The 27,668-nt window shown below is 39.3% G+C and overlaps 1 protein-coding gene across 3 annotated transcripts in view; it reads right to left on the minus strand.

Moving 5' to 3' along the window:
* Positions 1-27,235, minus strand: part of GNPTAB (N-acetylglucosamine-1-phosphate transferase subunits alpha and beta) — an 80,896-nt gene extending 53,661 nt beyond the window's left edge. Inside the window, exons 1-2 of one of the 3 annotated variants that reach the window (XR_014023959.1) lie at positions 26,837-27,234; positions 4,276-4,361 (exon numbers count right to left, since the gene is read on the minus strand). Coding sequence is in view for 2 of the 3 variants with exons in the window: in XM_081309312.1 (XP_081165438.1) it covers positions 4,276-4,361; positions 26,837-26,953 (203 nt within the window). In the remaining variant the exon portion in view is untranslated. Of the gene's footprint in view, positions 1-4,275; positions 4,362-26,836 lie in introns of all 3 variants that reach the window. The other 2 variants (XM_081309312.1, XM_081309313.1) reach the window with 2 other exon arrangements.
* Positions 27,236-27,668: the final 433 nt, after the last annotated feature.

The following is a 27,668-nucleotide window of genomic DNA, read 5'->3' on the forward strand; positions in this document are numbered from 1 at the left end:
GACTTTTAATAGAATCAAGAGCTACTCATATATGTTCAATTGAGGAAAATAAATACATAATCCATTTATACATTGGCTCTTCTTTCTATTAAGACTGTTCTTCCAAGGTTGGTTTAATTCTTTGGTGAAACTGAAAACCTACGAGAGATCGTGTGATCTGCTCAAGCTTATGAGTCAGTTGTTTTTCCATCAGACATGAAGGTGGTGAGTCTGAATCTTTCATTCTAACCACAAGACCACTATTGTGATTCCTAGATGAGAAGGAAGGCTTTAACTCAGCTGAGGTCTAACTCACCAATGACTCAAAACCAAAGCAGTGGTGACAAAAATCTAATACAATTTTTATTTTAACTATTATTTAGTTTAGGTTAATATTAAAGTCACTTACTAGACCCTTTGTTCTTCATTGTATAAAGGAGACAAGAAAACACAGAATTTAAATGGTTGGAAGAGATTTTACATATTTTACATGAAAAAACTGAATCCCAAATGACTCACTATCTCACAATTAGTAGCAGTTGATAATTTATACATTCACTTGTTACTGACTATATAGAGAGAGGGTTTCTTCTTCAATGAAGGCAAATAACATTAAAAAGACATGTCCATCTACTAGCAAAAGAATGAAAGATTTTCATAAACATTATGGTATCTTAAAATATATTAGAACATGTGATGTATCTGATCCACTTTCTGTCACTATTAATATTTGGCAATTTTTTGAGCATGCTTACATAAAAATCAAACTGCACTTAAGTGCAATCTAAAATTAGGAGAAATATGTCACACAAAGATTCTCAAAAGTTGTTTAGAAAGAAAACAAGAATATTTGATTAAAACTGCAAATGCAAAATGTAGATTTTCTTTTCTTTTCTTTTTTTTTTGTTTTTTTTTTTTTGTTTGTTTTTTTTGATACCAGGGATTAAACTTGGGCACTCAATCACTGAGCCACATCCCCAGCCCTATTGTTTAATATTTTATTTAGAGACAGGATCTCACTGAGTTGCTTAGTGCCTCACTTTTTGCTGAGTCTGGCTTTGAACTCATGATCCTTCTGTCTCAGCCTCCTGAGCTGCTGGGATTACAGGTGTATGCCATGGCACCTAGCTACTTCATTTATTTTAAAACAAGATGTTTAGATGTTGCTTTGGGTAAGTATATGAAGGAAACCTACACTCACACAGACATGTAGTAGAAAAAGGGTGGGAATATTTCATATATATTTTGGTATTAGTATATATTCTTTTCTGATACCAACACAAGTAGTAGCTTTTTAAGTATTAAAGCAATATTCAAATAATAAACTTAAATATTAAAGCAATGTGGAACCTGAAACATTAATGAGCTTCTGGTCCTTTTACATTAAAATCCATTGGTCTTTGCTGTATTTTGAAAAGTGTTTTCATGCAAGATTCTGTAACACCATTCCTTGGTTATTTGGGGAAAAAAAAAAGAGCTTATTCACTTATGAAGGCCTGCCAAATGTTGAAACACTTCATTAATCTTCTTATTTAATATTAACAAATGTATTTCAGGAATCACACCACAAACCTGACCAGAAAAATTTTTACAATATATAGTAGTTGTTAAGCTAACTAACTACAGTAGAAGCAAGTTTTCCAAAACTCTAATTTTCATCTGAAATTTCAAATGTTACCATTAGCAACAAATACTATTATTTGTTTTCCTTGGAATAACAAAACAGTTTTTCATTGTCAAGAAAATAACCAATAGCTGAATGTAGTGAAGCACACCTGTAATAACAGCAACTCAGGAGGCTGAAGCAAGAGGATCGAAAGTTCAAAGCCAGCCTCAGCAACTTAGTGAGGCCCTAAGCAACTTATCGAGACCCTGTCTCTAAATAAAATATAAAAAGAGCGGGGGAATGTGTTTAGGGATATAAAGCCCTTCCGGGTTCAATCACTGGTACTAAATAAATAAATAAATAAATATAAATAACCATATTTGAGGAATCACACTGTTTTTTGTCCTTTCAAGTAGTAATAATGTTCAGTGAGAGGACAGCTAGTTGAGCAACTCAAATATCACACAAGGGCCTTCCTTCAAGTCAATCTCCACACTGCTTATGTGTGTAGTAATAAAAATATATGCACTTGGGGTTCAGGGTTGTGGCTCAGTGGTAGAGCACTTGCCTAGAATGTGTGAGGCACTGGGTTCAATTCCCCGGCACCACATAAAGATAAACAAATAAAATAAAAAGTAAACAAAAATAAAAAGTATTGTGTCCATCTATAATTTAAAAAAACTTTAAAAAAATATGCACTCAAAGGTCAAGATATAATTGGGTTCATAATTTTTACTGCTTTATCATAAGTATTTCGAAATGAAACTAGCTTTTTTTTCTACTCTCTACATATATGTGGTGATAAAAAATACAATGACATATTAAGTGTGAGCAATTTTACCCACCATTGCCTTTATACCATTAGTGTATAGCTCAACACAGTAAAATTAATTTTAAAATAAAGGCCAAGTAACACCTCTTATAGAAAGTTTTAATTTCAAAGAATCCCTGCGGGTCTTGGGGACCCCCAGGTCTTTGAAAACTGCTATTTTAAAGAACCCAATGGAAAAGATGTAGTTTCCCAACTTCACTAGATACTTGCTTACAAGCTACCTCCCCTATTGGACCATTAATGGCAAATGAACAACTCAAGTGTCTATAACTGGGTAAGTCTCAGAGATGCAATCTTTATTGAGGGGATGCCATTCAACCTAGGGTGCATTAAAGACTAAAACCAAGAGTAAGTGTTAGGTCAACTTGAGGAGACCCCTTGCCTTTCCTTCTTGAGACACTCAGAACTTTAGTAATGCTTGATTAATATACAGTATTTAGTGGTTATTTTTTAAATTATTTATTTGATAGAAACCACATAAGCATTTATAACAAGTGAATGGAGGGACAAGGAAGTGCCTCTAAACAGGGGGAAGGGGGCTCAAATTGGTGATGCAGTCTAGAGGTACTCAGAAATTCACAAACTACTGTGAAGGCGCATGAATTGATACGAATTATTACCTATAATTTAATTAGGTTTTCTGACTCAGTGAGAAGAGAGGGAAGGATTTATGAAACCTATCCTTTGGGGAAAAACAGGGAGCCTGATCCCAGAGAACTTTACAGTTATGGTCTCTGACATTTAGACCAAGGTCATTTGTGGGATTAACAACTTTTGTTAGCTACTCAGTTTGTTCTGGCCACCTCCTGTCCTTACCCAATAGTGATTAACTGTGCACCATTACAATAAAGAGGAGAGTCAATACATACTGCATAAAAATGAATAAAAACAGAGAGAATTCTCTTAAAGTTAGAATAGTAATCAAAGAAGAATCCAAAACAAAAATTCATTAACAGTAGTTCTAGCCGAGCATGGTGGTGTGTGCCTATGAGCCCAGCTACTTGAGGCAGGACAACTTAGTGAGACACTGTCTCAAAATAAAAGTATGAAAGGGCTTGGATTGTCGCTCAGTGGTTGTTCACTTAGAAGCCATGGGTTTGCTCTCACACTAAATCCTGCAAAAAACACCCAAACAAAACAAAACAAAAACCAGTAGTTCCTCTGGGTAAGAAAAAACTGGGAATGGGACATTGAGAGACCTTCAATTTTTATTTTTTCTGTATTGTTTGAACTGTTTTCAGACCGACATATTGCTTTTATGATATAAAACAATATAAATTACATGTGTCTAAAAAGGAAAAGGAACTAAGAGATCCATTTTATCTCATGGAAGGAAAAAGGATGTTGAGAAACTGCTTCCATTCTGAGCTCTGTCTTGTGAGGGAGAAAACTATTCCCCAAGGACAAGAAAGGGTGAAGGCAGTGTTCCAGAGCAGCTGCACCAAGAAGCCTGGCCAGAGGAGGGAAGATTCAAGACAGACCCAGCCTTGGAGGTCACCACAGCGCTGGTTGACAGATCCTGTCAGCAGCTGGCCAGAGCTCAGGCTGGCTGCAAGTAGGCACCTGACTTCCTCATCCTACAGGGGGTGAAATTCCCTTAACCTCACAGAACTGGGGCAAAAGAAAATGAGATCCTGCAATTGGCATACTCACACTGCAAGGCAGGATTATTCTTTGGGAATCAGATTTCTCCCATAAAATGTGGTGAACTCCAGAGCATACTGTATTCTTGAATACATGAAACCATACCTACAACTTGGAAAGACCCCTTCAACCACCATATTTAAAACATGAATGATTTTATGACTCATCATCTAAGTCCAAAAACAGATACTCTCCAAAATGGGTCTCTTCTCACCGTTTCTGAAAGGACTTCCCAGCAATATTGTCTCTATAGGAATCAAACAGGACGTGGTATTGATCCCGGCTCCATTCCAGAACCACCTGGAATAAAAAAGAAAAAGGACAACGCTTCCTTTGCATCAAAAACTAAAATCACATAACCTTCATTTAATCACACTAAGAATTGTTAAAGGAAAAGAAACAGCAATTGAAATTCATTTATCTACTTAGTGCCTAACCCAGTACCAGACATGGTAGCAGATCCAGGTGAGTAAATCACCACAGTTCCTGCACCTGGACTGCCTAAAAGATTTAGGGTTTCACTGTGCTTGGGATGGGGTAGGGGAATCAAATAGGTTTAAATGGATGGGACATTTGAACTGGGACTTGAACAAATTCCCCAGGTGGTAAGAAAGGGACAGACAATACCAGCCAGCTGAAGAGCAAGTTCAAGGAGGAGAAAGAGCAAGCAAAGGTTGAGGGCAACTGTGGGGTGGCTCTATCTAGAGCACGGTAGTCACCTGGAGAGAAACGGGGCTGGGAGAGGAAGCTGAGTCCTGACTGTGATGCGCCTGCTGTGCCTTGGGAAGCTGGAGCACCAAAGACATTTAACTCAGTCACAGGATCCATCTGAAGTGTGGGAAAAAGTCTTCTCACCGCATGTTAAAAGACAGGCTGAAAGAGCAGGGACTGAGAAGACCTAGAGATTGACGACCTTTTTTTAACCTATGAGAAACCAGCTGACGGCCTTGTTGGGTACTTCAGGAGATGTAAAGCTACAGATGAAAGCTCCCTCATGCCTGCACCCCAGACCTATAATCTACCTGCACATGTGCCCGTTTACCACAGAGAAAGTGCCCCTCCTCCCAAACATCCTCTTTGTCCATTTGCTCTGGGCCTCATCAACTCCCATGTTCTCAGGACCCTGCTCCTTTCTTTTCCTCTCAATAGGATTCTGTCTGCTGCCACTTAACCATTTTCAGCACCTCTGGAAAACCTTTCCTTTACTCCACATCCCTTCCAGCTACCCCAAGTTCTCTGTTCCTTTCAAAGACATCTCTACTCTTCTATCCCCTCAGCCCACTCCAAAACCACTTCTGCTTTCACCATTCAAGTAGCCTTACCAAAGTCCCCATGTTGTCAAATCTAGTGACATCTGCTGAGTTTCTAGTGTACTCAATTCTTGGTGACTGCCCGATTCCTCCTTTTTTTTTTTTTTGGAAACATTTTCTTGGTTTTCCTTTTATCACTCTGGGGGCTCCTTTCCCAGGCCAGTTTCTTTCTCTAGTCTTTAAAAATACTGTGTCCTTTCATTCTGTGTCTCTTCCTGGAATGCTCTCCTTTTTGCTAAGGCTTCTTCCAGCTTCTAGACCTCCCTCTCTAGGATGTGACCCTGTTACATGGAGTGGGGCTATGGAAGAAGTCTCTGGATTTCACTCAAGCCAGCAGAGAGAAAAGAGGGAAAGACATGCCCACCTTTGAGGAGCACCTACCACATGTTTTCCTTGGCCAGAACCTAGTCACCTGCCCACTGCTGGATACAGAGGAGCCATGTGCCCTGCTACACTTCGCTCACCTCTTTTTTAACAAGACCTGACCTCTGCCTGCCTTTCCAACCTGACTGGGTTATAGCCTTAACCCAACGAGTGAATTAATCCCTGATAGGCTTCATAAGTACCATGAATTAATAATTCTCTCATTTGATAAATGTAAAAACATTTAGTGAGTCTAATGTGCCTCAGTATAGGGTTTGCAAGGAGGAATAAGCTAAATTTCCTGATTTTAAGGAACTATAGTCAACTGCTTCTCCCAGCTTCATTAATGTATGATTGGCAAAAAAAAAAAAACTATATATCTATGGTGTATAACATGGTGTTTTGTTATATGTGGTGAAATAATTAAATCAAACTAATTAATCTACCATCTCACATACTTACCTTTTTTTTTTCTTTTAGGAAAAAAAGATCTACTTTCCCAGCAATTTTTAAGTACATATTACTATTAACTACAGTCACCATGCTGTAAAATAGATCTTCAGAACTTATTCTAACTGAAGCTTTGTGTCCTCTGGCCAACATCTCACTATTTTCCTACAGTCACTTTTTAGTGGAGAAGTTTACTGCTGGCTATAGCCACATTGGAGAAGTGTGGGCCTCCTAGGAAAACCAAGAAAGACTACCTAGAAGAAGCAACAATTGCAGAGTCTTAAAGTATAAAGGAGAGTCTGCCACAGTTCACTGGGGACGGAGGTATGCCGGAGTGATTTGCTACCAGACTGGATGAAGGAGTGAAGAAGAGAATTAATGGTGAATGCCAGGTTTCCAGAATTTCTAGTCCAAGTCAATAAATGTACAGTGGAGTCATTTAAGCACAGGGGAGGAACAGGCATAGTGAGGATGAGAGCTAACAGGACTTGAGGGCCTCATTTCTGTTACAGCAAACTTGAGGTTACACTTGCAAACCACTGGTCTCTCCAGCAGGACTGCAAATTCCTAGAAGAGAGGGAATGAGTGCTACCTTTGGTATCATGTGTAACAGCAAACCCATAGCTATAAATGCTATCTACTTTGCTTATATGTGAACTATGTTCAATAATACAATTACATCAATTTCTATCAATGTAATAAGTACAAACAGAAGTGATTTCCCATCAGTATCTCTATGTACTTTGCAAAAGGACCACCAGTCTATTATTTTTATAAAACAAACCACAAAAAATCTAGACTTAATGAAAGTGTTCTTGGCTGGTACATTGCCTGGAAGATAAGTAGAAGGTATCAGAGAGGGCCACTTCATAAAGGGCCAAGAATGCTATCTGCTTTATGTTACCATATTGTTCTTCCTCCTCGGATAAATTAATCTCACCATCTATAAAGTGCTTTGGAGTATTAGAAAAACAATTCCATATTCCTCAGGCCAATCTAAATGTTGCCTTCACAGAACTCTGAGTAACCTCTGTTGTGGACTTGGTGGTCAGTCACCCACTACCTTATAACATTTCTTGCCCTATTTAGATTTCTCATTGTTGCTTATCTTTTCTCCCATGTTAGCATCTTCTTAGATTAGTTAAGTTATAAGCTGTTTGAGGGTACAAAAGTACTTACAATTCTAGTTGTCATCCAAATGTACTCAAAATTCACCATCTATCATCTTCTTAATAAATGTTCCCTGGTTTAATCTGGAGGCATGTAAGAGAAGACTGGATTTGGGAGTTGTTATGGTTTATATGTAGTGTCCCCAAAAGCTCATATGTGAGACAATGCAAGGTTTGGAGGAAAAATGATTGGGTTATAGCCTTAACCCAACCAGTGAATTAATCCCTGATAGGATTACTTGCCTGATAGGCAAGTGGGGTGTGGCTAGAGAAAATGGTTCAATGAGGGCATGGCTATGGGGTATATATTTTGTATCTAGAGAATGAAGTGTCTCTCTCTGCTTCCTAATCACCATATGAGCTGTTTCCCTCTGCCACACTCTTCCACCATGATGTTCTGCCTCACCTCAAACCCCGAGGAATGGAGCCAGCCTTCTATGGACTAAGACCTCTGAAACTGTGAGCTCTCAAATAAAAAGTTTTCCTCCTCTAAGATTGTTATGGTTGGGTCTTTTAGTCACAGCAGAGAAAACTCTGACTAAAATAGGAGTACAGACATCTCCAGTTCTCCTACTTGGTAGATGGATAGCCTCAGGCAGACCACAAGTGTTCAGGTCTCAATTTTCTTATCTACAAATTGGGTACAGTGTCTGTTTCATTAGATTTCTGAATGCTACAGGACAGAGATTCTCAGAAAAATGGAAGAATAAAGGGCATTAGAAATATGTGGGGAACACTAGAAGTCTTAGATAAACAAAACATATCTTCCAGAACCACCATTATAAAGGCAAGTCATTTAAAACATTATACTGTAGGAATGCAAACATAAAACTTGTATGGAGAGCCAGGTGTGATGGCACACACCTATAATCCCAGGCTGAAGCAGGATAATCACAAGTTTGAAGCCAACAGGGACAACCTGCCAGACCCTGTCTTGAAATAAAAAACTAAAGAAGGCTGAGGATGTAGCTCTGTGGTTAAGCACTTGCCTAGCATGCACTGGGTTCAATCCCCAGCACCCAAGACCACACAAACTATATGCAATAAAAAAAAAAAAGAAAGAAAGAAATTGTGTAATCCCAGTGGCTCTAGAGGCTGAGGCAGGAGGATTGCAAGTTCAAAGCCAGCCTCAGCAACTTAGCAAGGCCTAAGCAATTTAGCAATACCCTGTTTCAAAAAGAAAAAAAAAAAAAAACATAAGTGCTGGGGATGTGGGTTCAATTAATTTCTGGTACAAAAAAAAAAAAAGGAAATTGATGACTTTTTTTCTTTTTTATAGAGACAATGTTGGCCCTCAAAAATCTCTCCTACTTGGGCTGGGGATGTGGCTCAAGCGGTAGCGCGCTCGCCTGGCATGCGTGCGGCCCGGGTTCGATCCTCAGCACCACATACCAACAAAGATGTTGTGTCCGCCGAGAACTAAAAAATAAATATTAAAAATTCTCTCTCTCCTCTCTCACTCTCTCCTCTCTCTTTAAAAAAAAAAAAAATTATAAAAAAAAAAAATCTCTCCTACTTGCCACCTAGAGCTCTTCCCCCAGATACCTCCTCTCTAAATTATTTTCCTCAGAGTACTTACTTTTTTCTGCTACTAAGGTGATTCTTGATAAAACTGGAGACTCAATGAACTGCTTATGAAAATATGTTCAGAAGTACCACATAAATAAGGTATTATTGATAAAGAATTGCAAATATCATCTAAAGCTAGTTTGTTCTACCCGTTAAAAATATTTCTCACTTTCAAGCTTCCATTGGAATCATCATGGCATTCAGCATCAGTGGTTGGTCAGTTTTACTAAATGGCAGCCAAAGTCAGTCTTAATTTCCTGACAACAGAAAAAGGGCACATGCACACCTGCACCCAATCTCTCAAGCCAGGTGCTCCGTGCCACTGAATTCCTACCCCAGTTGCCTGCTGTGAGGAAGGTAGTAAGCTCGCTTTCCGGTGGTGACACTCCCAAGTGTGTAGCTACCAAATGGCAAGGCTGAACTCTGTGTCGCCCACGCTGCTCCTCTGACACTTATTCACAGAGCTAGCTTTGTCAAATGCACACGTATGAATGCAACCATTCAACCAAATCCACAGCTGAAGTGTTTATCTGACACACCAGTTACTCAGTGACCCAGAACTGCCACTCTAGCGTGTTTATAAATGTCACATGAATTTATGTTTTCCCTCAGCACACACACTTGCTGAAACTCCCAGATAAAAACTTTTTAAATTTGTAAAACTAGCACATGCTTTTTTTTTTTTTAAAAGATTTTTCTGATCAGAATGAAATGCATGCCATGGTAGATAATGGTGAATGATACACAAGCCCTGTAATTCTTGGTATTAAAGAATTTCTGGTTTAAAAAAAAAAAGAGGGGTAAAATTATTAGGAGGAGAATTGGGCTGATGGTGTAGCTCAGTGGTAGAGAGCATGCTTCACATGTGTGAGGCCTTGGGTTTGATCCCCAATACCACAAAAGGGGGGGGGGGGGCTGGTATACAATGCAAAGATCACAAGATTTACATCAGAAGATATGAATTTAAACCCCATACTTATCAGTAATACAAACCTGGAGAACTTCTCTAGTCTTACTTTCTCCTTTTGTAAAATATTAATATCATTTGCTTTACCAGACTATTGTCATAAGTAAAATACTTAATATAGTCAAACTGTTCACCTCTTAAAAGCAGCATTTACAATGCTACAGTATAATTTAAAATATTATTATTTAAATATTTGTCTAAGCTTTTATATGATGTAAACATGTATATGGTCATCATTATGTGGTACCTAATAGGTCCAATTTTTACTCATGAATTAAAAAAACAAAATATCTCTCTGCTCCTGAGAGCAACTCAAAGCCAAGAACTTGATTTTTTACTTTTATTCCAAGAACCTTAGTGCCTGGCACAAAATCAACAACCACTCTCAGAATAAATGAACAAAAGCCTACTGGTTTGATAAGGCAAACATTTTGGAACAGCTCACCACTCTAAAGTTTCTCTCTAGAACTTCCTTCTTTCAGATCCATTTCAAAATAGTTATGATAAAGGATAGAATCACAGAGTTAACAGCAGGCCTAGACCTATACAAGCATATAAAATTGTCTCCTAGTAAAAGCACATTTTCTCAACTTTTTAGCACAGCAGAAATGTAGCATGCTGCCCTATGAAATTCAAGAAGTCAGGTCTCTCCAATTATAAGCAGCAAGAATGCTAAGTAACTCTGATGGTATTTCCTATGTTGATGATCAAAAGTTTAGTGTTCCTAGATCACAACATAGTCTTCCCAGTTTCTGAAAACAAAATTTGTTTTACATTTGAGGCACTAAAAGATAGTCTTGGATTTGGATCAGTTCCTTTAGTTTATGTGAAGAGGAGAAATCGCCTCAGTGGTAGTGTTTTTTGCAGTAGTTTATTGGTTGTGTTTTTGTTTTTTCTTGGTACTGGGGATTGAACCAGGGAACTTTACTACTGAACCACATTCCTAGCCCCTTTTATTTTTTATTTTTAGACAGGGTCTTGCTAAATTGCCCAGGATGACCTTGAACTTGGAATGCTTCTGCTTTAGCCTCCCAAGAGTTACTGAGATTCCAGGTGTGCACCACCACACTCAGGTCACCTCAGTTTTAATAACCATTCAACTCCTAACATGAAATGGGTCAGTTATTTATTTTTAACTTGTGTTCTACTGCACTTAGCTACTTTGTTTTGGGAAAACCTACTTCTTTAATCAAATATGATTAGAAAGAAACAGCTGTGTGAGGAACTGAGTCCCGATTTCCACTTCATGCTCTTTACAAAAACTTTTTAACAAATATGTTGTCTAATGCCACAAAGAATTCAAAAAAGTAGACGTGGTCTAGGGTCTAGAAGAGTGCTTTTGAGATGAATTAGTGTTTGAATAAGTAGCATGAAGTGGAAATCAGGACTCAGGTCCTCACACAGCTAATGTCCCTATTGCAAATTAATCATTTATTTGTGTAAAATGATGAAGGGACATTTATTGTTTAGTTTTCAAGAGCAAAGAAAAACCAAGGTATCTTAAAGATTCTAAGATTTGGGATAGGGGTGTGGCTCAGGGATTGAACACTTGCTTAGCTTCTAGGCCTTGGGTTCAATCCCCAGCACTGCAAAAATAAATAAATTATATATCTCCTAAGCATTAAGCATTATCTACTAATCATCTTCCATCTTTGACATTAATCAGCAAGTCAAATATGCTATCACAATAATTTTCTAAAAAAGTTTTTTTTTCTAAAAAAGAAAAAGTTAATGAAATAAAATTTTATACAATTTCTGTTTGTGATATTTATTGTATTTAGCTTCATTAACAAAAAAAATTCATTGCATACTATTACCTAGATAAAACATTTAAAAAATATACCATGAAAGGCATATTAAAAATATACCTTTTATGAATATGAAATGCTGGAAGTCATAAATTAGGTGGAAAGAATGTTGTATTTTTTAACAAAATAGCTGCAAGGTCATTATTAACAATATGGACACCAAAGGACCTAAGAAATGTTCATGTTCATGTTCTTTCGCTCTGATTAATTCTATTAACAGAAACACATGATAAGAAAATCATCATAGTTTTACTCAGAAACTCTGTAAGTAGGATAAAATCACCATCACTATAAAAATGAAAATGATATAAAATTAAATTAGGAAACTGAGTAAATAAATTATGGCACCTTTACATAAGCATTATAAAACTACTAAAAGTTATGTTTTCAAATAATAGTTAAATGTTTAAGAGCTTAAATCAGTCAACTCATAAACATGATGTGTCACTATTTTTGAGTCTGACAACAGGGTAACGATCATAACAGTTTCTTCCTTTGTGAAGAATTATGGACTAATTAAGGGATAAAGTGATAAAATATTACGTAAAAAAATAACAACCAAAATATCAGTCTGGAGGCATAGATGTCAGTGTAATGGTGCGACAGTCAGCTCTACTCTTTCTTTCTCCACAGAAACATAGAAAAGCAAGCAGAATCTGCCAGAACAACAAAAAATATTATACAGTTCTATTACATAAAGTGTCCAGAGCAGACAAACCCAGAGACAGAATGTGTAGAAGGGGGTACAGGAGCTCCAGAGAGGGATGGAAAGAAGTTATTTCTTAATGGTTACAGTTTCTGTTTCAGGTAATGAAAAAGTTTTGGAAACAGGTGGTGATGGTTGTACACATTGTAAGTGCAATTAATGACACTGAGTTACACACTTAATTAACATGTCAAATTTTATGATATATGTGTTTTACCACAATAATTTAAAGAAACATAAAGAAATCATTATAATACTTTCTTCTCAAAAGAATAAAGGAAGACTATCAACACCTCTGTATCCACAGGGTTGAAATGGGTCAATGAAATGGACCAGTTCCTTGAAAGTTACAATCCACCAAAACTCACATAAGGAGAAATAGATAATTTGAATAGGCCTATGTTTATTAAAGAATTTGAGTCAATAATTAATAACCATCTAAAGAGTGCGGGGGACACCACCACGTCCACATGGTTTCAATGGTGAATTCTACTAAACACTTAAGGGAAAAAATGATACCAATTCTCTACAATCTGCTCCAGAAAACCAAAGCAAAGGGAAGACTTCCTAGCCCATGATCACCCTACTACCAAAACAATGCCAGGATATTATTAAAGAGCAAAATCATATACCAGTATCTCTTATGACCACAGATGTGGAAATCCTCAATAAAATAGTATCAAATAAAATCCAGCAGTATATATAAAGAATTATATACCATGAACAAGTGGGATTTATGCAAGTCTGGTACAACATCCAAAAATCAATTAACATAAAGATGAAAAATTGTTGTGTAGTTGTTAAGGATTATGGCAAAGAATCTCAGGCCAAGGATGTCATCGAAGAGTACTTCAAATGCAAGAAATGAGCAAATAAATTTTTCGTTCACATTCCTCAAAAAAAAAAAAAAAAAAAGATGAAAAATTGTATGATCATACCAATAAATGTACAAAAAAGCTTTTGACAATCTAACATACATTTATGATCAAAACAAACCCTCAGCAACTGGAATAGAAGAAAATTTCTTCAAATAAAAAAAGATATCCACAAAAAAATTATAACTAATATCATAATGATGAGAAATGACATACTCTCTCCCTAAGACTGGAAACAAGACAAGCATGGAATTTAATCATGCCTATTTAACATCATACAGGGAAGTCCCAGGTAATTCAGTAAGACAAGACAAGGCAATAAAAGGTAAAGAGAATTGAGAAGAAAAAAATAAAACTGCCTTTGTTTATAGATGAAGTGATTGTCTATTAAGAAAATCCCAATGAATAACTAAGTTTCCTGAGGCTAATAACCAATTATAGTAAGGTTTCAAAATAAAAAATTAACATACAAAAGTCAACTGCTTTCCTATATACCAGCATGAATAGCTGAAATTTGAAATTTAAAAAATACTATAACATCTAGGTTAGCACCTCTCCTGAGGTAAATGAAAAGATAAGCCACAGACCAGGAGATAATATTTATAAAAAACACATATCTGAGAAACAACTGGTGTCCAAAATATACAAGGAACTCTGAAAATTCAACAATAAGAAAACAATCCATTTAAAAAAATGAGAAAAAATATCTGAAGACACTTCACCAAAGACAACATACAGATGGCAAATAAGCATATGAAATGATATTCGACATCATATATCATTAGAGAATTACAAATTAAACCAAGATCCTACTCACACCTAACAGAAAAGCCAAAATCCATAACACTGGCATCTGGCGAAAATGTGGAACAACAGGAACTCCCATTCGTTGTTGATGCAAATACAAATGGTGTATAGCTACTTCAGAAGAGTTTGGCAGTATTTACAAATGCTAAACCTAGGCCTACCACAGGATTCAGGGTTATTCAGCAGGTATTTACCCAATCCTGAAAAATTACATCCACACAAAAACCTGCCCACAAATGTTTATAGCAGCTTTATTCATAATTGCCAAAAATTGGAAGCAATCGAGATGTCCACCAATAAGTGAATGGCTAAGCAAACTGGTACATCCACATGATGGATCATTATCCAGGGACAAAAAGAAATGAATTATCAAGTCATGAAAAAACATGGAGGAAACCAAAAGAAATATTGCTAGGTAAAAGAAGTCCATTTGGATAGACTACATACTATATGATTCCGACTAAATGACATTCTGGAAAAGGAACAACTGTACATACAGTAACAAGATTGCTGGGGGAAGGGGGGAGGAGGGAATCATGCACAGGTAGAGCATAGGCAGGGCCACAGCAGGGCAGAGAAACTATTCTGCAACAATGTAAAGACAGATATATGACTTATCTATGTCTTTGTCAAACCCGTAGAACCATACAACCCAAAGAATGAATCTTAAAATAATTGAGCTAATAAAAAGTCTACCAATATTGGTTTATCAATTTTAACAAGTATACCACTCTGCTGGAAGAGGTTAAAAATAAAGAAGACTTTGCTGGGGGAGAGAGGGTATATGGGAATTCTCTGTACTTTATAATTGCTCTAAAATATAAAATCTACTAAAATTTCATACACATACACACACAAAGTAAACTCACATATCTTCTTTTACATTCAAATTTAGAAACTTCTCTCCACATGTGACCTTTCCATATTTAGACAGTATGAAAAAATATTTCCACACTCAGCTTACTTCTAGGAGCTTCTAGGCTTCCAGAAGCTGAAGATACAAAGGTGAATAAATAAGAAAGAAAAGCCTCCACTCCCACAGAGCTTACATCTAAAATGTAATGCAGAGAAATTAAGACACAAAGTAAGAAAACATACATATCCACATACAATTTCAGATCCGTTCCAGATGATAGGTGTTACTGAGCTGAGAACTACCTAACGGCAAGGGCTTGTTAAGGGATGACCTGGGACAGAGCTCTCTATGGGCTGATGCAACAACGAGTGCAAAGCTCCCAAGTCAGGACAAGCAAAATGTGTTCAAGGATCAAAAACAAGGTGACTGCACCAGCTGTGTGTCTGAGCCTTGGCAAGTATCCCCCTGATCTTCTGTGAGAAAGTCAGCCCAGGCTGGCCCACTGGTCCCAGAAGGAAGAGGGACATGGCACAGAGCCAACCAACCCACCCTGATCACGCTGATGGGTTGACTGCCTCTGAGCTGCACATCCTAGGGAACAAATAATTGCCATTTTAAGTCAGGAGCTGGCAATTTTTTTCTGAGGGCAAAACAGTAAACATCTTAGACTTTATAGGCCAACATGGTTTCTGCCCCAACTATTCAATTCTACCATTGTGCAAAATGTGAAGTAGCTACAGACAACAGATAAACAAACTGCCATGGCTGAGTTCCAACAAAATTTATGTTCACTGATATTTGAATTTCATAAAATTCTTATATTCCTGTGAAACACTATTTTTTTAAATTTTTAAAACCATATCAAATGTAAAAAATCATTCTTAGATTAATTACAGGCCACATAAAAAATAGCTTTAATTTGTTGCTCCTGCTTTAAGACAGAAAATTTTAGGTTACTTGTTATGGAACATTTTTGTGGAAAGTTACATGATGCACAGAGGTTACGTGATACAGGTTGCTCAGAAGGGGCAGGAGGCACACTTAGGTCCTTATGCAGGCCATTGGAAAAGGTCTACATTTTCTACTATATTCAACAGACATGAAGTAATCTGACTCAATTTTTAAAATGTTGCTCTGGTTGTAGTGTGGAGAACAGTTAGAATAGAGCAAGAGTGTGAGTGGTGACTGTGGCTACCAGTTCTCTTCCATTGCAATTCATCTTCCATATTACTTCTAGGATAATTGTTCTAAGCAGAGATTTGATTTCATCACTCCCTTGCTTTAAATCCTTTGATGGTCCCATTTCCTTCAGGATGAAACCGAATTCCTTAGCAGCATCCAATAAGCAAGTCCTAAGTTGGCCCCCATCTGCCTCTCCAGCTTCAGTTCTTTACCACCCCCAAAACCCTGAAGTTCTTCAGGTGATAATGTCTCATATACACCTTTACACCCATGGTATCTTTCACTTTAAAAGGAAAAAACCAAAAGGATCCTATTTCCTTCCTAGCCATCTCCTTTCAGAACAAGCGCAGATGTCACTCCATCAGAGAAAGATTGCCTGGCACCCAAGTCTCTCTCTCTTCAACTTCATTTATCACAATTTTTTCAAGATTAGCATCATTAAGTGATCTCAGCTATTACTATAGTTGCTATGTGTGTCAGTCCATTCTTAAAGCATAAAATGTTCTTCCAATTCCTCTCGTTCAAAAACAGAAGGATCTTCCAGAGACCATGCCAAAAAAAAAATACGAGACTTCAATGATGGTATCATCTAGAGAGAAAGAGGGTCATGTCATGCTTGACACAGCTTCTGGAGGTTTTGAAAAAGAAGACTTTGGGACCCAAGACTGCCTGGGATTTTGATGCTTCTGGTGTGCTTTGTAGTACACGATGGTGTTGGGTGGCGGGCTAAGCACATATTGAAGCACATCATTGATTTAGGCTGTGGCTGCTTGGTCACTGGCAGTGTTATTCCATATTGAAACAACACCGCCCTAGAAGTGGACAGAGATCACAGCCCCATAGACTTTCTCCCCAACTAAGAACTATTCTCCCAACAGGGCCGGAAGGAGATTCTCCCAGCTACAGGAGACCAAGCCCTTCTGCAAAAAATAATCTGCTTATCAACATTTTTATTTGCATTAACCTCCCACATGTGTTTCATTCCTTCTTTGAAGAGATGGAAGTCACTGTGCCTGTCAGGTCCCCAGGACATACCATGTGACTGTAAAGCCTCCACAACTGCTCCACAGAAGCACAGATACAGATCTGTTTGACGATCTGTTCACAGCTTCTTGAGCTGATGGGATAGCTTGGAGTCTTCCTGAAGCAACCAGAAAATGTTTGTACTACAGAGGATGCTCTGCTGGTCCAGGGTCAGTCACCCATCTCTGCTGCTGCTCTCTTGTCTCATTCCATTTTTATTTCTACCATTTTTCTGTGTGCTGTTTTCTACATTCTGATCACGGTCCCCACTGACATCATCATTCAAGCTACTGAATTTATTCATCCTCTCATCCCTGCTTTTGTCCCACAATGCATTTTGTCAGGTGTCTTGTACGCATTAGACACTTCATTTATTCATTTGCTTGCCCATCTCCCTGCCTGGATTGAGATTTTTTTCAAAACCAGAAAGAAACTGTGTCTCTAGTTTGAAACAGAGAACCTGGCTCAGAGTAAACGCCTCCATAAATCTTTGTTGCAGATTCTGAAACCTTGGTAAAGATTTATGACTTTGGTATTAATGGAAGGAAAAAATGAAATTGAAGGAAAGAGGTAATAAGGGGGGGGGGATTTATCAAGGGGAAAGGATAAACTAGAATCCTAAAATAAGAAACAATTTTAGAAAGTAATTTTAAAGTGAGCCATGTGACTTTTAGTCTGATCACAGAATACATTTCACCCTGCATAAGTGTGACTTGATTATGCTTCACAGCTGTGACAATCAAGTCTGTAACACTTCTGAAGATCACTTTTTTCCTGTTTAATTTAGTGCACATATGAATCATACAGGCTGACTAATTACCTGCTAAAGATACTGCATCTGGATCACAAGATGGGAACAAATTATTTCAAGCTTGGATAAATATAAAAAGATATATTGTGAATATATATCATCCATTAGTTATATAGGTTACGTTTTAGAAGAAATGAGAGAGAAAGTCTACAGTGTAATTATAAAGTGCAAGCTATATTAAATTCATCAAGCACTCACCTCCTCTGTTGTCACATCAAATATATTGTGGGTTTTTTTTTCTTTGCTATCTCTAGGGAAAGATCACCAGGTGGGCATCAGCCCAGAGGGTAGGTCCCTGACTTCTGTCTTCATGAGCATCATGACCAGGAGAACACTCCTGGGAGAGGACATATGGTACCTAATTAGCATTTACTCAACATCTTCCATGAGACACTTTGCAAGGTGTCTTATACACATTAGACACCTCATTTAATACATCTTTCCTCATTAGGCTACATGACAATTAGTGAACAAAACAAATTTTGATGCCCCTAAGTAGTCATTCAACAAACACCCACAAGCACCTATAGTTAGGGTCTAGGAGAACAAATGAACTTATCTATTTTGTTTACTTTTGTATCTCAGGATATTAGTGAAGTGTCTGGCAAACATACAAGATGTCTGGGCCTACTAAACCTTGCAAATCTCTCTTCTTTCTATGCCCTTCCACCAGCCTAGTACAGGGCTCCTGTAGACTACCCGGCAGCCATTCTTGGCTCTCTAATTCATGATTTCCTAACTTGAGCATCATCAATATATGGGGCCTGATCATTGTTGTGGGGGTTGTCCTATGCATCACAGAAGATTTGGTGGTATTCTGGGTTCCACCTACTAGATGCTAGTGCAAAATAACCTTTATTGGTATTCATTGTTCTTGGACCAACACTGAAGTCCTAAAAATCTTAATCTACCAGGTGCTAGGAAAAGGGCACCACCAAATGCACTCCACCTTAGATCCATTTTGCCTTGCTTTCAACCTTTAGACACAACAGCCTTCATTTACCTCCTCAAATGTACCCCAATTTCAAAGCCTTCACATTATTTCCTTGTGGAAAAACAGCACAGTTTCTCTACACAATTGACATTTTAGGCTGGATAATTCTTTGCTTTGGGGGCTGTACATTAGCAGAATCCCTGGCTTCTGCCCACTAAATGCCAGTAGCACTAATACCATCCCATGCCCAACTGTGACAATCAAAAATGTCTCTAGACATTGTGGAATATCCTGAGGGTGGGGAGAGGGCAGAATCACTGCCAGCTGAGAACCACTGCTTAGAGCAGACCTGCCTCCTGTCTTCTGCCTCAATAATTCCTACCCTCTAGAGTAAAGCTCACACAACCAAAACAGCCTCTCCTGACCCCAGCCACCAGAAAAGACTTCTCACTTCAAGTCTCTCACCCAATACCCTCTACTTCTCTGCATCATTTCCCAAAACTGTAATGAAGGAGCATTTACTGTCTGGCTGTACAACCAGAATATAATTTCTTCATAAGCAGGAACCATGTCTGCTTCCTTCACTGCTATACCCCCAGGGGCCTGGTTCAGAGCTTGACAAACACGTACTCACTGAATGAATGAATAAGCCAGACACTCTGCTGGGCACAGGGACCTGAAGATAAGAGAGATTCCATCTTGGTTCAGGATGCTTAGTACAGAAACGGCAAGTTTCATCTCGTAGGCAAGCTCAATTAACTGGTAGTAGCCTTGAGAAGCTGGGCATGGAAAACTAAAAGCTTCCTCTGAGGCACAGAAACACAAGATATCACATTCCAAAGGGAAGTGCTGGACCAAGATGCCAAGTTCTCTAAGGAGGGTGAAAAACATCCCAATCACAGGTCCAAGGGCTGAAGATTAGAGGCTTTTCAGAATCAGATGGCGTTTCCTGACTCCTATCCCATGACTCCTATTCCCTGATGACTCCTCCCCACCCAAGCCCAGTTAAAAGTTCAACAGGATCACCAAGAGAGCTCATTATAGGTCCATGGAGATGGGACCATGCTTGTGTCACACTTAAGAACTAGGAAGGCTACCTGGCTACCTGCTCTGAGGTGAGTAGTGGTCACTACAACGGAATCAGCCCCAGGGAGGGTGGTGGGTATGGTCACCTAGGATGCCCTCTGAACTCCCTTAGGAGGAGCAAGCTTAGTCAGTACAAATCCCAGAAAGCTCTATATCTGTTTAGGAAGGACTTTCCTATCTCACCTCTTTGCCTTCTGCACTCACAGGAAGGATCATAAACGGGTAACTGAGAAAGAGAAGCACCAGCAGAGGTCTCTTTCTGTATCCATATACCTGTGCTCCCCTCAACTGCAGGCTTCCTGCCTGTACCAGGCAGCTAGGGAGGCAAGAAGCGCCAACCTAAGCTCTAAGTTCCACCATGCCATGAGAGTAACCACTCTAACTGCTGAAGGGATATTATGCTTTGTGAGTTAAAGTGACCATGGGAGTCTGTATAATCTAGACATATAACAGATGCCATAGGCCCAACTGAGGGCCTATTAGCAATGTACCTACTCAGTGTGTCACTTATCAATTCTTCTTCCATAAGAGAATTTTGCCCCATACAACACAACTGTTCAGGGGTTCATTCAGGAAGGCTCTACAGCCAAATGGGGCCAATACCAGGAAAGGATCACTGAGCCTTTGGACAAGTTCTTTAACCATCTTCTGAAGAGCTCTCAGAAGTTGAAGGAACCCCAGACTGTTAAAGAAATTATTCTGAAATTATGTCTGGACTCAAGGAGAAAAAAGGACCATGATAAATATGTACCATCTGTCACAAGGTGGTAGAGTGGTAGGTATGTATGGAGCTTTACAGATCCCAGCATTTAAGACTGAGAAGGCACAATGAATGAAGACAGAGTGGGGAGGATAGCTTTGCAGAAGAAAGTTGGAGGGGGAATTTCCAGACCTACAGAGAGCCAGATGCTGCAGAAAGTCAAGTTTTTCTCTCACAACATGCTAAAATTCATTAATAAAATGAACAATATTTAGACCTCTAAGAAGAAGTCGGGTCAAATGCTACTATCAAATCACCATATTAAATTATGAATTGATTTAATACTGAAAGATTTACAAGGACACAATGAACTCTGTTTAGCAAAACTCCATATTAATAAACGCATATGAGAATACAAGTTTCATGAATCAATTAACAAGATATTAAAAATAGAAACAACCTATTTTTGCATCTTTTGCAACAAGGTAAAGGGCTAACAACTATCACAGACTTAATGTCAATGTTAAGACCAGGAAAAGGAAATGGCTTTCAACTCAAGCCAGTGTTTAGGACTTCTGTTGCCCTGTTCTTTAGTAACTGCCTTGTAATTATCCTGTGGGAAGCCATCCTCAGCTCATGTGGTTCAGTTCTGAGAGTCTACCTCGCCCAGTCCCCTAGCTCTGGCGATGATCCAGGTGGTAACAAGGGTATAAGAAGGGCACTTGCTCTCTGGGCTAGGCAGGCAGCTCTGGGTCTAGCTGGAACTAATGAGAAAGAAAATTGTCCTGCTGCTGCAGTTACTGAACTGGCAGAATAGAAGCTGGTGTTGCCAGCAACAATCTTTGCTCCCATAGGGGAAAAGCCTGTCTGAGAAGTAAACCAAAGTGGAACCAGTTCCACTTTGGCTTACTTCTCAGGACAAAGCACAAAAAGAGATTCCTGACAACACCATTTGAGCATCCCCAATCCAATTCTGCCAGAGACTTGCACTATATCCTTGACATACCAGCTAATAAGACACCTTTTTTAGTAAGCCAGGTCTGAACTGGGTCTGCCAACTGCAACCTAGTACTGTTAATTTACACCAACAACAATTTTTAACCACTGGGAATTCAAAATGTAAGAGAGGTCATAAACTTTTATGATATTACCAAACTATACTCAAATTATTCCTAAATATTCTTACTGCCTAAAATAGTCTTGCCTCCCTAAAGTTTGTGCCACCTTGTAAAGATCTCTAAGCCTCCTCTAAGATGTTTCAACCCATAAATTTTCTTTTTCTGCTGCCTTTCTAAGCACTTTCTGTGAACCTATTCATGCACTCAATTACTTCCTTCTTTATACCATTACTCAGTCCTCATGCATCTGTCACCTCATCTCAGCTAGAGGCTCAAGATATAGAAGCTCAAAGCCTCTACATCTCTGACAGTGCCTTGCACTCTACTATGGACATTCTAACAGCAGGCCTCCAGTTTTCAAAAAGTTACCAAAACATGAATGATTCCAGAGCATGAAAATGAGCAAGTTATAATCAGATCAATCATATTTGAAAAATAAAAGGTGACTACAGACACTATGAATCACAGTAGAAAACTTATCTTTACTGGGAATGAGCTTGAAAAGATGTTGGTTAAGAATGTTCAAAATTCATTCATTCATATGTCCATCCATCCACCCGGTATTTATTTGATCAATCACTTTCTAGGTGCTAAGAATGCAACAGAGAATAAGACAAAGTCCCTGCTTGGTAGTTAGCTGGGCTGTGTATCCCTCCCACATCCCTCCAAAGAAAGAGTTCTTTAAAAAAAAAAAATGCTTAGTGGGCCCTAGCATTTTTCTCAGAAACACTAATGCCATAATATTACATAGAGTTTATGCTTTTAGCGTGCGGCCCGGGTTCGATCCTCAGCACCACATACCAACAAAGATGTTGTGTCCGCCGAGAACTAAAAATAAATATTAAAAAAAAAAATTCTCTCTCTCTCTCTCTCTCCTCTCTCACTCTCTCTTTAAAAAAAAAAAGAGTTTATGCTTTTAATGTGAAGCACCCAATAAATATATACTTGCAGAACATTAAACCAAAAATGGGGGAGGGACTTAGGTATCTACTCTAATAGTTTAAACACAATTTTTTTAAACAATAAATTTTTTCCACCAAAAAGAAATTATAAAACAGATAATAATGGAAGTTCCCAACCAACAAGGCAGCTGGGAGTTACTCAATTTGGGAACCATTGAGAATCAGTTTGTGCTGGAGCTAGGATCAGGCCAGACTGTTCCCTCTCGGACTAAATCTCTTTCCACTTCATCTATTTGCTGTGTTGGACCAAGAATATGCTCAAAATGTGTGTTTAATGAATTAACTAATCAAATACAAACATGATAACTATTTTCTTTCTTGAAATTGGACCAGTGTGAGAAATGAGTCACCAAGGCAAAAGGTAACCTGAGCTATACCCAGTTTTTAAATCCTCTTTTCCTTTGAATGATAGTATCTTATTATTCCAAAATGATGATAGAAAAGAGGCAAGCAAAAGGGTGCAGAGAAGCCAGGGGAAAAGCACTATCTGGTAGGAGAAAACTCTATTTGAATCTATCTGACCTCCTTATGAAAGTCAGTTTGGGGATATTTGTTTCCACACTTAGTTCACATAAGGGAGTGACATATTTTATATATACACACAAAAGGCACACAGATGTACATGTAAACGGGTATCTATAATCCTTTATTCACAATCCTGAAATCCAAAAGCCCTGCACACCAAAGATGGCTTTGTACCTTATAGGGAAACTTGACCTAACATGAACCTGTCTGTGGCAAAACTTGACCGAAACTGACATAGGCTATTTATAGACTGTATTTTCCTCACTGAGAATATTCATATATTTCACTACAAAAGAAAAAAAACAACCACCACAACCCTGAGGTTTAATTATAATGTTATATTTCTAGAAGTTTCTGATAAGAAATTGTGTACTTGCATATAAATAATTCAACTAAAAAATCATGACCTCAAAGTAAATTATTTACCTCAAAAATACATCTTAAAATGTATACAATAGCAATTAAGATAGAATGAATATTTAAAATCAGACATTTTTGAGCTAAAAAGGATCTTGAAAGCATAGTCAATCTAGTGCTTTCAAGAATGAGAAAACTAAGGCTCCCAAAGGCCACATGACTTGCCTAAATCAAGGAGTTTACCACAGACAAGCTCCTCCCTGATACCCTCACCCCAAGGCAATGTACTTCTGTGACCATTAGTCCCAATTCTCAGGGCCTATCCTGTGGAGTGTCACCTCTGGGTCCAGTTCTACTTTTGTTTTATCAGAGTTCCCAAGGGTTCTCTAGAAAACACTTGGCTCAACTTCAGGAAATTTTTTTTTAGATGCTTTTTATATACTTCCCTCCCTCAATTATAAAATTTGGAGTAAGTATACAAATGGCTTCTCAAAACATAGCAACCAATACTTCTTACACTAAGAGGGAATTAAGATAATGAATTCATAGTTAACAATAAACTTATTCCTTTAATCCATTATAATTAATTATTAATAAGTCAGTATTATTAACTATATGATCAAAGCATTCTATTTTCAGGGTATATTTCAAAATAAGGACTGAAGACATAAAATAATTCATGATGATAATAATAACCAATAGTAGCAGTAGCTATTACCATTTAATAAGGGTCTGTTACATGCCCTGAATTGTTCAAGGTTCTTTACATACAGATCTTGTCTTCAGTATCTACCCTGCAAGGAAGATATTCTTGCCTTCATTTTAAAGATGAGGAAGCTCAGAGAGTTTAAATATTCTTTTCAGATTAGACAAGAAGGATCCTGGTCTGTTTGAGAAATAGTAATGTAAACAGCCTCAGAGCCAAGTTGCCTTAGTTTGAAGCTCATCACTGGCATGAATTAGCTGCATTAACTTGTGCAAATGCCTCTGTTTCGTCACTTGTAAAATGGGTATATAATAGTACCCATGTCACAGGGTTGGTATGAGGATTAAATGACCTGGTAAGGCCTATGTTAAAGTGTGAGTTATTATCATGATCATCATTACCTGGAGCCAGCATTCAAACCCAGATCTGCCTAATCCTGCATCTCCTCTTTTCTACTCTGCTGTACAAGTTAACCACAGCCAGCTGCCTGTTTTCCATGCCACCTGTTGAAGTTCTTTGCCTCTCATTCTCTTGTCTGTTTAAATTTTAAGGTCTTTGGCCATTTCAAAACAGTGACAAATGTCTTTTTTTTTTTGGGGGGGGGGCGAATAAATGAATGAAAGGAAAAAAGAAAAAAGGTATAAAAGATGAAAAATTCTAACTGGTATGCTTAAGTTACCTTTATAATGCAAGGGAGTTAATAGCTAACTTAAAATTAATCAGGGTAAGAAGATCATCCAAAAGCTATGAGACACTTACCTGCGCATAGATACATTAAGTTATAACACATGAAACAAAGGTCAACAGGTAGATAACATTAAGCAGCTATTCTACACTTACAAGTCTAGGGCTCTCTCATTCTTATCTATAGGCTTTTCCTTTTCTTTCTCTCTCTCTCTCTCTCTCTCTCTCTCTCTCTCTTTTTTGGTAGTTTCTAGAAATACATACTGAAAGTACACACTTGGAAGCATGCATATAATTCAGCCAGACATTAAACAAATAGTCTGAATATACTGGCAGTATCTGACACTACATTTGAGCTACTGTTAACAGTTATTTACACGGCACCTTTTCTTATGGAGCTAATAATCCAGAATGGGTATATTTTAAGCAAATGTGTATGTGGCATTTCTAAAAAACACTCTGTTAATTTTAAAACCTTTTGCAATCTTCTAACAAAAAAAAAAAGTTAAGACAAGTAGATCAATTTTAAACCACCTGACAATATAATTTTTCTGTTGCCAAAAAGTGGTGTTCTCTATAGTCACAAACACATGCTGTCTCAATGCTTACCTATTCATAGTTTCCGTACACTTGTTTTAGATGGGAAAAAAAAAAATACTCTATTGGGGCTGGTGGTGTGGCTTAGCATTCAGGAGGCAAAAAGGAAAAAAAAAAGGCCCCCACAAAGAACACTGTATTAAGCAATACAACTGTTATTAAATGAAATAACTATTAAGTCTAGATCAAAGGATTATTTCAATCCAGAAAACGTTTAAAGTATACATCCAAATGGGCACAAAACCCACTGAACACGGGTGTTGCTGGCTTCCACACCTGTTGCCTGGATCCTCTGAATTTGACAGTCTAACTGAACTACTTATTGCACAGTAACTGAGAGCAGATCAGGAAAGGCCGGGTTTATGTGATTTAAATTATTACCATATCCCATGACCCAAGGGCCTGTGTGGCTACCAAGAGGTCTGGGGCAGGAGTCCAAGTTACCCAGTCCCGGCTACATGACAGGGGCCCTATTCTCAGCTGGAGAGGCCTTTGAAGTAGCCAATAGATCTTTAACATCAGGGTGCAAGCACAGCTACCATGAGGGCCTCCAGGCATCAGCTGACATACTGCTGTCCAAAATAAGAAAGCAAACGTGAAAAAGCAAAATAAAATAAAATAAATATTCTCACAGCTAAGTCCTTTGAATTTGGGACCAGTACCTTTTCCCCGTTGCAAATTCACATGAAATAAAACAGGTTTCTTGAACAAAAGTTTTGAGATATAGGAAGAAATGGGATTAACAGAGAGATGAAGAAAATAAAGTGCTTTGTCAAAGGTGACAAGATTAGTAGGGTGGCAACAAGGGAGGGGAATTGAAGAAGAGGCCGGGAAGGGAAGGAGGATTTAGGAGCGCCAAGGAAACGGGAAAAGAAACTCTAGGGGAAAGAGCTTCAATAGGGAGGGCAAGGCCTGAGGGAGAGCGCCAAATGACAGGAGGACCCTGGCGACGGTACCTGAAGGAAGGGGACTCAGCAGAACCAGCGTCTTTCCCCGACACTGTGGGTTGGACAGATATCGACCCTAGATGCTGAGCACGTGCCGGGGAGGAGATGCGAGCTCTGGCTGCCTCGGGGAACCGCAGGCGTGGGGCCGGTCCCGGGGCTGCCGGGCGGGTGGGAGAAGCGCGGGGCACGGGCGCCTGGGGCTCGGCAGGGCAGGGAGCCGGGTGCCGTGCGCGTCCGCAGGCTCCGGCAGCGCCGCTACTCACCTCTCCGAACTGGAAGGCGGAGACGATGGTGACAACGACGCCCACGAAGCAGACGTAGAGCCCATACCTGTGGGACAGGCAGGTATAGGTCTGTCTCTGCAAGAGCTTGAGCAGCATCACCCCGGCGGCCGCCACGCCACGCCCGGAGGAGCCAGAGCCGCCTCCGCCGTCTCAACGAGCCGCCATTCAGGGGCCCCGGCTGGGCCGCCGCGCTCAGGTCACAGCCTCCCGGCGCCGCGCATTGCAGCTCAGAGGACTGACGCCCGCTGGGCTAGGCTCCGCGGCAGCCGCTTCCGGGAGCCGGGAGCCCACGCCCTCCGCGCAGCGGAGGCGGACCCCAGGTCCGCGAGGCGGCGGGCGCCGCCCGGGTCTGGCCCGGCGAGAGGCGGCGGCGGCGGGGATCGCTAGCGCCACCTGGAGGGTTGAGGGGCAAGAGCAGCTGCGCGCCCTTCCTTCTGCGCGTGCGCGGCAGGCTCTGCGGGGTGGGCTGAGATCCACCAACCGGGTTGGACAGGCAAGCGAGAGAGGACCAGCCCCCGAAGCCAGGCCCAGCCTCAGAGGATGCTGACAGCTGGAATATTATTGTGCGTAAGGATTCCTTCGGGCTGGGATGTAGCTCAGTGGCAAAGCGTCTGCCTTGCATTCGCAAAGCCCTGGGTTCGACCCCCAGTTCCAAAAAAGACAAAAAAAAGAACCCCACCAAAAAAAATAAGATTAAAAAAAAAAAACCCTTTTCCATCCTGAACTGAGAAATCATGGTTTTTCCCAGCGCTTAGAAGAGACACTGTGTGGAACTTAACCCCAATCCCTGACACCTACCCCCCAACCCCGG

The sequence above is a fragment of the Spermophilus citellus genome (genome assembly GCF_964194105.1).
Source record: "Spermophilus citellus genome assembly, chromosome: 10".
NCBI lineage: Eukaryota > Metazoa > Chordata > Mammalia > Rodentia > Sciuridae > Spermophilus > Spermophilus citellus.